This window comes from Marmota flaviventris, chromosome 13 (genome assembly GCF_047511675.1).
Source record: "Marmota flaviventris isolate mMarFla1 chromosome 13, mMarFla1.hap1, whole genome shotgun sequence".
NCBI lineage: Eukaryota > Metazoa > Chordata > Mammalia > Rodentia > Sciuridae > Marmota > Marmota flaviventris.
In genome coordinates, this window is record NC_092510.1 from 83,264,339 (window position 1) to 83,277,754 (window position 13,416).

Here is a 13,416-nt window from a genome sequence, read left to right on the forward strand (position 1 = left end):
AACCCAAACAGAGCTACGGATCACATTGCTCTGCCCCCAAGAAGCCACAGGAGTAAACACAAAACACAAGAAAAGCCAATCATAGCTCCCTATCTTCTATCAACAGTGACTTATCCAACAGATAGATACCCTCCCTGAATTAAAAACCTTTCCGTTCTCACTGAAGTTGTTCAGCTGGGGCAGCAGGGACCCATCTCTCCTACAGTGGGGAAAACTAAGACCACTGACATGGAGATCAGGGACAAGAGGCAGAAAGAAAGGAGGAGCCCCACTCATGGTGTCCCTGGAGGCCTGGGCTTAGAGCTCTTTTTACAATGCTATAAACTGCCCCACACACACATGCATTCTTTTCAATTGTGGTTTTTTGCTTAAGATAGTAGGAGCTGGGTTTCTGTCATCTGTGACCATTTAAAAAGAGATCTTAACATAAACTTGATGCTACAAATTGAATAGGGAAAAAATCAGGACAGCGTTCATAGGCAGAAAATAGTTTTACCTTTCACCTGAGCCCAAACTGCACAGGAGTATCTTCTCACCTGTAAGCAAAAAACAAAGTAGCACATTTAACTAGGTGGCACATAGTGTCTGTTTAAACAACAGAGCTGGGAGGCTGAAACCTTTGGACCCTCAGCTTTTTTATATCTCAATTTGAACTGGAAGATCTCTAGAGTCCCGTCTAGCTTTTCTACTTTATGATTCAGCCATATATCACCATTGTTCAGGGGACTAATATGGGTAGCAGGCACAGAAGTAATCCAGAAGATCACTTCTATAGGTTTCCAAAAGATCTCAGGAAGGACATGCTACTGTAAACACGAGAATGACAAGAGCTTCATTTCGCCACCAGCTCCAAGCTCCTGGTTTTAACTGCCTTGAAGAACTATGTTGAGGATTCTGAGGTCACAACCAAGTTCAGCAGAACTAGTGATGCATGTTATAAGCAAGGTTATGACAAGTCCTGATACATAATAATTCCTCGCCTGTCTGAATGACACATGGCAACATCAGTTACCCAAAATGAATTCAAGAACAAGGAAGAAAGCCACAGGAACACACATGGAAACTCATCCATGGTAGAAGAAACCTACAAACCACTGGAATGGAATGCCTTCCCTTCTCTTCATCATTATTAGTGCATATTTGTCAATCAGGACTGCTGGGATTACTGAGTATGATAAAACTCTAACATGATAGACCCCAGAGGAAGTTGAACAGCAGGAGTTAGAGAAGGAGTCCTCCAACCTCTTTAGGAGATTCAAGTGTCAACGGCTGGCATTCTTGTTTTCATTTTATTAGAATATTTTAAAAATATATTTAAACTGAAAATTTTCTTGGAAAAGCTGAAAACAGTTGTACGGTTTTGAATGTGATTAAATTTCACCTTGAGGCTAAGTACAAAGTTAGGAAGGAAGGACAAGAATAAGTAGAGAAGGATGTATTTCAAGACACTGGAGAAGCAAAGGAACTGCAAATAGCAAGCTAGTTACTAGGGAAGTAAAAAATGTTCAAGCAAAGAAATGGGTGGAAGAGGAGAGCTCTTTACATTGAGAGCCTTGATCAGATGTGCATTTTAGCACTCGTCTTGACAGCAGTGTGGGGCACAGAGATGAGTAGAAATAAGAGGCAGGAAATGTGAGTTAGAAAAGAGATGTACAGAGAAGACAACGGCTGAACAATGATGGTGGAAAAGGAGAAGACTGCACGATTTCAAGCAGCGTTCAGGTGACAGAGGTGATAGACTGATGTGATGTCATGAGAGACTGGACAAGAGGTAAGAAGGAGAAAGAAGAATTACTCCTAGTTTTCTGCCTCAGTGACTAAAAGTATAGTGATGCTACTTTTTAGAACAAATCCATAGAAGAAAAAACAAAATGGGAGATTTCAAAATGCACTGTAAAGCTACAGTAATCAGGACAGTGTGATATTGCTCCATGTGGTGGCATATGCCTGTAATCCCAGGGGCCTGGGAGACTGAGGCAGGAGGAGTGCAAGTTCAAAGCCAGCCTCAGCAACTTAGCGAGGCCCTAAGTAACTTAGCAAGACCTTGTCTCAAAATATAAAACAAAAAAGGGCTGGGGATGTGACTCAGTGTGTTCTTGGGTTAAATCTCCAGTACCAAAAAAACCCAAAGCAAACAAACAAACAAACAAAAAAACACTGTGATACTAGCATAAAGACAGATGTATGGATCAGAATACAGAGCTCAGAAATGAATATTTACATATATGCCAAATGATTTTTTTAAGTTATAGGTGAACGCAATGTCTTTATTTTACTTTATGTGGTGCTGAGGATTGAACCCAGTGCCTCATACATGCTAGGCAAGCATTCTACGTCTGAGCCACAATCTCAGCCCTCTGCCAAATGTTTTTTGACAAGAGTGTCAAGAACATTCACTGGTAAAAAGACAGCCTTTTTAATAAGTCGTGTGGGAAAACTGGATATCCATAGCAAAAAATAATAATAATAATCGGTTGGATCCTTACCTAATACCATACGCAAAAAGTAACTCAAAATGGATCAAGGTACCCCCAGATTTCTTTGCTAGTTGGACATAGTCTTAAAAGTAACCATTGGTTTAATATCTTGTCCATTGCACATTAGACTTGTATTCTATCTAGAATTTAATAAAGTGTCTCTGTTTTAAATATGTATTAAACCTTACACTTGAGATGGCTACATATTTTGGCCTCAAATTTACCAGTCAAGAGATGTTTCACTAGCATTAATATAACTTTGTTTAGTTTCCACTACTAACCCATGTGCATTTACACCAAGCTTAGGGTCTCTAGGTCCTTCCAGATCCTCTGTCCCTGACTGATACTGAATAGTTCTTGCTATTCTGCTAGTCCACCTCCTTACATTTACTAATTATCTAATGAATATTTACTTCTCTGTCTCATGACAGAAACACTGCTGGAAGAGCAGAGCCTTCCTGAGGACAGGGGACGGGAGAGTGGAGCCCACTCTATAGCCAAGGAAACAAGGGTAAGGATAAAGTGGGGCAGGGCTGTGCTTAACTGCCCCTCCCTCCTTCTTTGCAGGATGAGTGGAGGTAGCAACACAGGAGCGGTATGGGGAAGTTGACAGAGAGATCTAGATGGTCCTCCCGACTTCTCAGATGTCAGCAAGGCAATAGAATGCAGTTATTCATGAAGCTTAGGAATAACCAAGCCAGATCAACCCAAATGCAGATCCATCAAGGTCTCAAATGCAATGTAATCCTCCTGGTGCATTTCAGTGGTCATTACATGGACTATACACCTCAAATACTGGGAAGACACGTATTCAACCAAGTAAACTTCATATGAAGAAGAACATTTAGAGTTAACAAGAGATTTTTTAAAGAACTATACCTTATTCCATTCACTTGTGATTCGTAATATAATGCAGTAATCGTTCCCTATTTTCAAGGGTGCATTATAATATTTGCCATAGTATAGCCTGTCTCCAATAGAAATATCCATGGTATCATCTGCAACATCTCTGGCCAGCAGTTCTGCAGCCACATATCCATTAGCATCAGAGGTGTTGTTAAAGAACAAGGTAGCACCTTCGGAATCACAAGAAAATGTGTTTTGGAGAGCCAGAGGAAGCACCACCACCTGATAAGTACTGGAAGGAAAAAGAAAGCAGAGAAATTGGCAGGGACTCATTACACTGGAGTGCCTTGATCAGATGTGCATTTTATAAAACTCACCTATTGGACCCTTGCCTGGAGGACTCATGCATTCATTCATTCATATACATTGAAATCCTACTATAAGATGAAGTACTTTTCAAGGCACTGGGGACACAATGCCAGAAAAGAAAAAGCTCTGGCCCACATGGGATTTACTATCTGAGGGCTCAAACAGTTGTGGAGCACCAAATTGACCTTGAGTGCGAATGCCAGATAACACTGGCTGATAACCTCTCCAAGCTCCAGCCAAGGACATCTTCTTTAGCTGGGAGAAGTCTTTGGCATGTACAACTGCCCTGCCGTGTCTGCCATAAAGTTGATCTAATCAGTGATTTTTCACATGGGCAAGTAAAGAACAGCAGTAGAAAGGGTTTAGCAATCACATGGAGGCCAACTGCCCAAAACAGTTAATGTCCTAAGTCTGAGCAAAGGCTCCAGACAATCATGTGGCAACTTAAAACAGAACTCATGTGATTTATATTCCCTACAGTTCACAGGCTGATACCAAAGTTCATGTGAAATAAACAAGAAGCCAGGAGTGCAAAGTCACCATGAGTTAATCTAGGCTCATAAGGTCTCAAAATGGGAAGAAAGGTAAAAATGACATTTTTGCATTCTAAAACTGTTCCCTAAGTGTGCACACAGAGACACGCTAACAGTCAGGGATCATTGTGTCATGTATTTTGTTATTATTTATCCCACCACATAGAAAACCTACCAGGAAGGAAATAGAACATAAAAATGCACCACGGGTGAGTCACACGATCCTTTCCATTTCCATCTACTCTGTGCTTCTCTCCCGCCTCTGGTGCGGTGCATGTTTGAACATCTGCTTCCTTGATCAGACGCAAGAGCAGGGATTTGAACACCTTACTCTTGTATCCTTGTAAATCCTTGCACATTTCTTTGGCTATGATCAGCCCCCATTAATGTTTCATGAGCTGAACTTTCAGTAAAGAGGAAGAGACTGTATCATCACCAAATGTAATTAGTGTAATTTCCAAAACTCGTTTAAGCCACATAATTCTATTTTACCACCAAATCTGCATTTCCCTCTCCATATTCCTAGTGACATCTCCCGTTTCCTAAAAGTTCATGGATCACTAAATTAAGAAGAGGGAGCCAGGCTGGGATTGTGGCTCAGTGGTAGAGCGCTCGCCTAGCACGTGCGGGGCCCAGGGTTCGATCCTCAGCACCACATATAAATAAATAAAGGTATTATGTCCAACTACAACTAAATAAATAAATAAATACTTTAAAAAGAAAAGAAAAGAAGAGGGAGCCCTCCCTAGCAGCAGGTGTTGTATTTGGAAAGTCTCCAGCCACCCATCAGGTTCAAAAATATTTTAGGTGTCCTCACGGCTCTGATTTCCACAAAGTCTGGGCTCACTTTCAACAAAAGGCTTTCTACAAAAGAAACAAAATAAAACCTGCAGGGCAGTAAGTAGTAGTCATCTCCACCACCAGTAAACATTTGCTGAGCATCCACTCCTACAGGCAACCCCTCTAATAACAAATTTCCCGGAGATCTGAAATCATCCCTATGAATCATGGCTGCAAGTGAGAAAGGAAACGAGGCTGCACCATGCTGTCCATAAGCACATCTTCACATCCCTCGCATCTTTCCGTGCAGGTGGTGGTGGTCATGTACAAGTTCAAGTCTCACCTGCACCCATTTGGTTTTGTACATTGCCTACTAAAGGCATCATTCACAGGACAGGAAGCAGCTCCCCACTCAGCTTGAGGATTATACAAATACTCAGACTCCATCCCAGACCTACTAAATTGAAACCTCCAGAAGAGCTGGGAATTCCTATTGCTAATAAACCAGCCCAGTCAGGTGATTCCTATAACCTGGCAAAAGTGAAGACAGTAGAACTAAGGGAGCCTAGCTACAGAACGAATCTTTGGCCTAAGATCAGCAAATTCAACAAGGGGGATTTGGTGCCAGGGTCCTTGCTCCACTATGTACCCCAAGTCCCACTGCTCCCAAACAATGCACCAAGCAGACTCAGGCCTTGCAAAAGTGCTAGCCCCAGCTCAAAGCAGGTGGTCAGGTTGAGGAAATCAGCCCACTGGCCTGAAGTAATGGGCCCTGATGACGTCAGGGAAGCAGTTGTGGTGGCCTGAAACCCAACCCTTCTGGAAGAACTTCTCCCCTGTGTCTCACCACCACCCTCCCCTGAATGACTCACAGACCTCCACTTCCTGTTTTGGAAGCCCTGACCAACCCAGAGCCACAAGGGTAAATGGTCATTTGGCTTTTCTTTTTGCTTTACGTAATTATTTGGCTGAAGTCACATTAACTCTTGCAAATTCACTCAGCCAGTGATGTCATAAGTTCTGCCTTCCTTGCAGCAACAGAATTACAGTGCCTTCCAGTAACTTGTCAGGAATCAAAAAACAGCAACATTTATGCAATGTCCATCCTGGAAAGACCCTGAACTTAAACTAATATAGAAGCAGGAAAGCTCTAAGTTTCATTATAAATGGACCCACAGATAATAACTCCAGACTTTCTTTTTCATAAATTTACAGTATCTCATATTTATTTTTACCTTGCTGGCACTGAGGGGTCACTAGACTGAAGAGTCAAGAGAGACATGAAGTTACATGGGTCAGGCCACACACATTGTCATCTCGACCTGGTGCTGTGGGCAAGCTGCTCCTCTCTCCAGGCCAACCTAATCTTCCTCTCTATCCTAACTTGACCTTTGCAAATAAAATGCAAAATTGAACACAATGTAGTCTTCCAACAGAAGTCAATTAATGCCATCCTAATTACATCTGGAATTTAGCAGCAGTCATTAACTACACAGTATTTACCCATAACTCAATTCAAAAGTAGATAAAAAAAAAAATTACCCAAATGACCTTTTCACGACACAGTCTTACATGAAGACAAACATGTTCTGTCTCTGGCAAATGAAAGGATGCTCCTGACCCACTGTCACTAAAGGATGCACTACAGGATGTGAGTACAAAGGGCCAGTGCCTGATATGGCCAGCCAAAGCTTAATATCTGGAGCTAAGCTGCCCAAGTGTTTGAGCCTGGTCACTTAAAATCTCTCTCTTGCTGGGGTGATACCATATACCTGTAATCCCGGTGACTCAGGAGGCTGAGGCAGGAGGATCATGAGTTCAAGGGTCAGCCTATCTGGAGGGCTCTTTCGGACTAAAGGCCAGTCTGTGCCCAGGGAAGCAAAACATTGCATGGTCCCAATGACTCCAGTCTACTGACAGAGTCTTCTCACCCAAACCAGGGCTTCCGGAACACTCTATGGGATTCCCTGAACAACCCCCAAAGACAAAAGACAACTACTGACCTGATAGGTCCATTTTTATCTTTGACTTTCCTCAGTCTGAGGCGCGGCAGAGGCCCTCCATGCACCATGAAAAACTCTACTTCTGGAAGTGGAGGCTCTAAAAATGTTGAAAAGAAGGAAAGAGATACGATCAGAACAAGGAAAAAGCACAAAGTGGTCCTCATGGAAGCCGTTAAAGTTTTAATTTAAAAAGTGATCAGCTTATTCTGATGCATCCTATGACATGGATAAAGCTTGAAAACATGATGCTCAGGGAAATGACCAGAGGCAAAAGGACAATAGTACATGTCTCCACTTTTATGAAATTCCTAGAATAGAACAATTTCTAGAATAGACAAATTTCATAAAGACATTAATCAATGAGAGTTTGCAAGTGGGAACTTCTTGCTCAGTGACCAGAGGTTCTGTCTGGGGTGACGAAAAGTTTCGGAAACAGTAGTGATGGTTGCACAACACTGTGGATATATTTAGTTCTGGTAAACTGTATACTTAAAAAGGGTTAAAATGCATATATGTATGTATGTGTGTATATATATATATATATATATATATATGTGTGTGTGTGTGTGTGTATATATATATATATATATATATATATATATATATATATATGCAATTTTTTTTAAGAGTGATGAGCACGCTCCATCGCTGACAGGATGGACACTATGGGCATTACCATTTGCTTAGTGAGCAGATCCTTGTTCGGTGGGTGCTATGATTTGGATATGGTTTCAGTGTGTCCCCAACAGATTCATGTGTTGAAAGCCTGGTCCCCAATGTGCTGACGTGAGATGTAGTAGAACCTCTAAGAGGTGGGGTCTAGTGAAGGTAATTAGGTCACTGTGGAGGGAAGGGATTGACACTGATCTCATGAAGTCAGTTCCCAAGAGAGTGGGTTATCCTAAGAAGAAGACTGGACCCATCTCATCTCTGCCTCCTGCCTCACCATGTGGCCTCTTCCACAAGCACCATATTATGGATGCTGTCTGCCATGAGGACCTTAACACAGGAAAAACTGATGGGGCAGTTTCATCTTGGACTTTCATTCTCTAGAACTGTGAACTAAATAAACCTCTTTTTTTATACAAAGTACCTAGTCCTAGGTATTTTGTTATAGCAATAGAAAATGGACTAATACAGTGGGAAAAACCAACATATCAGACTTCTAGATCCTTTAAAATCACAGAGCTATCTGTTCTTATTTTGTCCTCCCCTTCAACCAGATTTCCCAAATAGGTTTTTCCCTGGGAGAGAAATATTATGGCTCGCTGATACCAATGTTCCAACATCTCACTAGGAGTTACATTCACAGCACCAATGCATCAGCTGCCAGTCTGCCTGCGTGTGCCATGGTGACGACATACTAGGCATTAACCATACACTAGATGTGTCCTGTACATGCCTCGCCTCATTTAATCTCTCCATTGCTATCAAGTGGATGGTATTTATGGAAGCAGTCATCTTCTCCCTCTCTTGGTATTCCTACCTTTGCCTGTGCACTACAAACTTCTTTCCTCTCAACTAATTGGAAAAGAGCTCCCAGCTGCCCTTCTGTATATTTGATTTGTGGGAGAGCTAGAGTTTGCCTGTTGTGGCCACATGCCCCACATTTTTTCTTCTTCTTTTTCTTTTGTGGGATGGGGGCAGCCTGAACACAGGGCAGATGTCCCCACCTCCTGTTCCCATAACTAGTGCACCAGGCAAACCCTGAGTCCAGACAGGTCTGAAGCCAGGTCTGCACATGGCCTACAGATTCAACTTCCCCACAGCTGGGTTGCAAGGTTCAGATGTGAGAGGAAGTTCAGGAAGCTTTCTTTTAGCCCTGGGCCCAAGCCAGTTTCAGCAGCAACCAAAGTGATAACTGGATCCTTACCTTACTCTTGTGTATATTTCTCAATTTTCCTAAACTTGCAGGTAGAACAAGTATGATTCTTACTTTCCAAAATCTCATCTTATAATTAAGGTTACAGATTCATGGAGAAGCGAAATTTTTGTCCAACAGCACACACAGTGTAGCACAGCTAGGATTTGAACTCATTCTCTACTCTACACCTTTCTCATTCACTTTGGGGTGACTTGAATGTTTGGTTCCACCAAATGGATCTAGCAGGGTTTCCTCACCTTTGAGCGAACTAATAAATCCACTTATTACTTTTATACACTGAATCTGCAAAGACTTTAGAAACATGTTAACTCCAGGGGAATAATCCATTTGCTACAATCAGTGTGGAGTCACAGGTCTGTCCAGTGTGGCTCACATCAGAGGGGCTGGACTCCAGGTAAGACGCAGAAATAAACACTTGTCGTGTTGTGGGTAAGACCAGGGGCTCTGGGTTAGTATGCTGGTTCTAACACATGCCTCCAACTGCCTCATCTATAAAATGGGAGTAGAAATAACCCCCAACTCATAAGCATGTTGAGGAAACTCATGAGTCTATTAATGATAATTAACAATTATAGTTCACTATTCAGCATACACACAGAGAATAGAACAGAGCCTGTAACACAGAAGCCCTCGGTGTATGCTGGCCATTTTCAAAATTCACTGGAGTTACAACTACTGGGTGCTGATACTGTGCTAGGCATTTTGCCCCTGCTCTTTCAAGTCCTCACAGCAGCCCAAGTGACCATCACCTTTATTTGATCAATAAGAAAAAAACGAAACTCAGTGTTTGAGACACAGCACTGAATACAGCGCTGCATAGAACCCAGGTTAATTTGACTCCAAAGTCAATTTTGTCATATTGCCATGTGAGGACAATGCTTTTGTTCACTTTGCCTGAGATTCAATAATGGCCCAGGAATAGAAACCTAGAACCACAAATTCCTGACACATGGGGACTGGGGTTGTGGCTCAGTGGTAGAGCGCTTGCCTAGCACATGTGAGGCTCTGGGTTTGATCCTCAGCACCACATAAATAAAACAAATTCTTGACAAATAAGAAGCCCCTGTGCCTTCTCTAGCCGGAGACTATAAGGAACAGAGGTTGAGAGGCTTAGGGATAGGAAACCCCAAGGATCTCTTAATTAGCACAAGTTCAAAGGGAAGAGGTGAGTGGAAAAAATCACTTGGGAATGACCCCAGAAAGGGAAGCTATAATTCAGCTCTTTCCCAGCTCTGGCACAAGGGAAATGTCATTCAGGCCACTGTAAATGAGGTATTTAATATAGTAAGGGGTCCCCCAGTGGAAACATAAGCCAGAAGGAGAGGCAGGATCCCTAAATCAGGGCTGGAGAGGATTCTGCAGAATGAACAGGGGGCTGAAAGAAACCAAGCCTGGAAGAGACTGAGGAAAGCTATAAACCTGCAATTGCAAAACTCCCAGAAGATGGGACACTTATGTCTGAGATTCTCCAAGTCTATATATGTTATCTTTTCAAATCTTATATACTCTGTTGATTGTGTGTTCAGTGTCTCTTTTTCTATGGAGAACAGCCCTCTCCCTCCATATGGTTCTTATGGGGCTGTCACAGTGTCCCAAACCCCCTCTGGACTAGGCTTTGATGATCATGGATGCCATGCCCCAATGACAGGACTGGTCAGGGAGCAATTCATTTAAGAGATTATAGGGCCTTATTTTTCCTCTTAAATTATAGCTATGAGCCAGAAATATGATGCCTATCCCAGAAAGAGCTCAGCAGAAAGCAGGCAGATGGGCTGACAGAGAGAGCCACAGGGCTCTGGAGGACCACTTGTGGCTGGATCTCGTTGTGCTCTAAGCAAGATCCACTTGTGTTCTTCCTAGTTTTGATTTAACGAATTCCACATACTCAAACTGGTTTGAATTGGATTTCCATCCCTTGCAACCCCCAAAGCCCTAACTAATTATAGAATGCACCTAGCATCCTGATGGTCTGCTGAAGGGCAGATCGCACAGCTGTGCGCTTGAGGGAACCCTGGCACTGGGCCAGATGGAAGCGATTCTTAAGCATCTGTGTGAAAAGAATGCTATGAATCCCAGGAACATCCCCGGACCCTCTGGTGGCAGACACAGTGAGGACAGCAGGAAGAAGAGCCCTAATTAGACCCTACACTAAGCCATCTCTTCTTTAGATTCTACCCCTGCATCAACTCAGTAGAAGGGAGAAAGGGGGACATGGTGGGAAAGAGAAAAAGAAAAATACACACATGAATGTCTCCCTGCTGCTGCCCTCCCCCAAACCCCAAACCCTGCTACAGTGAAATTTAAGATTAGGAAGCCAAATAGACACTCAAGACTCTATTTACTGGATTAGAAAATAGTTTGGGGGTCGAAACCATCAGATCCTAAATTATAATAAACTTAGGCCTATCTGAACCTTCTCAGTTTTTGAAGCCCTATGGCATGTGTTATTCCTACATCAACAGACACTTTTCGGCTACCTGATGCAATAGGCTCCATGCTAGGCTAGGGGAGACAGCCAGGGAAGACAGACTTTCTGCTCTCTAGGAGCTCAGAGCCTAATAGTGGGGACAGTTTTGCAAACAGGTAGCACTTAGAGCTACAATAAAGTTAGATGCAGGGTGCTCTGCGGTGCAGAGGAACACCCGACCAAGGACAGGAGGATGAGCCCATCAAATACAGAAATACATTCATGCAGAGGCATGGGGTGGGGTGGGCAGTGATGGAACTACTTGGAGCTCATGACTGACAGGATGAGTTCTGGCGGCAAAGAGGCAGATGATAAGGTTAGAGAGGGTAGGTGTAGGTCAGATCTGAGGACCTGGAAATAATAAGTCACTTAAAGATTTTTGACAGATTCATATGTCAGAAATATGATTTAAAGAGCTATTTGGAGGATGACTAGAAAAAGAACAGAAGATGGGTCATCCCCTAATCTAGATGAGGAATGCTTGAGGTCTGAGGCAAGCAATGGCACTGAGAGCAGAGAGGGGACAGACAGAAGGGCTCCTTGGGGAGAGGAGGAACACAATGTACTGGGAGAGGAGCAAGGGGAGAAACCTGGATTTGGGTTTTGTCACCTAGCAGGTAACGATGCCCTTCGCCAGGTCTGGAGGGAAGATGGGAGCAGCTCACTTATGGACCTGCCTAGGTGGAGTGCATGTGGAATGTTCCAGAAGTGGCTGGAAACCCAGCTCCAGGCCTAGAAGCAAATTCTATGGGGGAGATTTGGAGTCAGCTCTTAAGTAGGAGTGGGCATGGCTGCCGGGGACACCGGATAAAAGAAAAGAGGAGGGCAGAGGGTGGCCAGGGAACAGCCAGGTGTAAGTGAGAGAACCCTATAGTTTCTATGAAACAGGGTTAAATCTAGAATTTCTTCCAAAGTCACCCAGATTGGTGACACAGATCCACATATCCTGTTTTTCATAAACCTGCAGGACTGTCAGGGACCCTGGAGCATCACCTGGAACAGCCCCAGCTTATGGGCAAGGCCTCACATAACACCCTTGTTGAAGGTCTATGTTACTTTGAAGAGGCGCCCAGAAGAGATTCCATGACACACCTGAGGAAAATCTGGCTAGGTTCCTGCAACAGTGCCCCAGGGAAGAAGGATGCCTGACCAGGACAATGCACCCCTCCAATCTGAGAATTACTGCCCTCGGGCCTTTCCGCCATTGTGTCATTTTTGATGCTTTGTTGTGACAAAGACAGAGATGAACTGTCATTCTTCTGTGTGAGAACCCTTAGGCTCTTTTAGATTATTCGGTTGTTCTTCTCCAAAATACATATTTCTAGTTTCTCTAATCTTTTGACTAACCCTCTGAAACCCACTTAGTTTTTTGCTATCCTCAGTAACAGAACAAAAATGCTCGCTCAGTGGGGAGAAGGCAGGTCCAGGCCACTCAGGACATCCCCTGCTTGCTCCAAGCCACACTGCCCTTTTCCAGTCCCATGTGGTTCTCATACTTTTAAAGGTGCCATTGTCACCTGGTTGATTCAATCAACTTGGGATCTCTAGGCTTCTTTCTGCCCTGCTTCCTGAAGCCTTGCCCGCTTTATATATTTTTCTCTTGAATGTAGAAGCTTAAACCTCAGTAAACTGGTTCTCAGCCACAATCTGAAGTGAAATGACCTTGACTTCTTCTTCTGTTTCCCAAGGTGCTGTTCCTTGTCTCCCAAGCTGCTGTCCCCGGGCAAATCTGCAGTCCTTTCCCGGAACCTTGTGACTTGACTCAGGCAAGACCTCAGGCAAGAAATGGGTCATGACTAGGCTAGAAAATGTAGCTCTTTTACCCTGAGCATATGACAACCAGAAGGCATACCATTTCTATGCGTCAACGATTTCAATTCTCCATAACAGCAAATGACAAAAGAAAATCCAAGGTCACCATATAAGAAAACTTTGAAGAATAAGGAGAAAATATTAAATATGTTATAAAATTACAATAATTGAAATAGTAAGGTACAAACAGCAGAGAGGCAAAGCAATGGAAGGTACTAGGCAGCCCAGAAAGAGACCAAAGAAA

The 13,416-nt window shown here is 43.2% G+C and overlaps 1 protein-coding gene across 1 annotated transcript in view; it reads right to left on the reverse strand.

Moving 5' to 3' along the window:
* Susd1 (sushi domain containing 1) overlaps window positions 1-13,416 on the reverse strand; it is a 112,736-nt gene that overhangs the window by 10,072 nt on the left and 89,248 nt on the right. The window contains exons 13-15 of the mRNA XM_027942975.2: window positions 7,009-7,105; window positions 3,357-3,615; window positions 497-536 (exon numbers count right to left, since the gene is read on the reverse strand). Coding sequence (XP_027798776.2) covers window positions 497-536; window positions 3,357-3,615; window positions 7,009-7,105 — 396 coding nt within the window. The remainder of the gene's footprint in view (window positions 1-496; window positions 537-3,356; window positions 3,616-7,008; window positions 7,106-13,416) is intronic.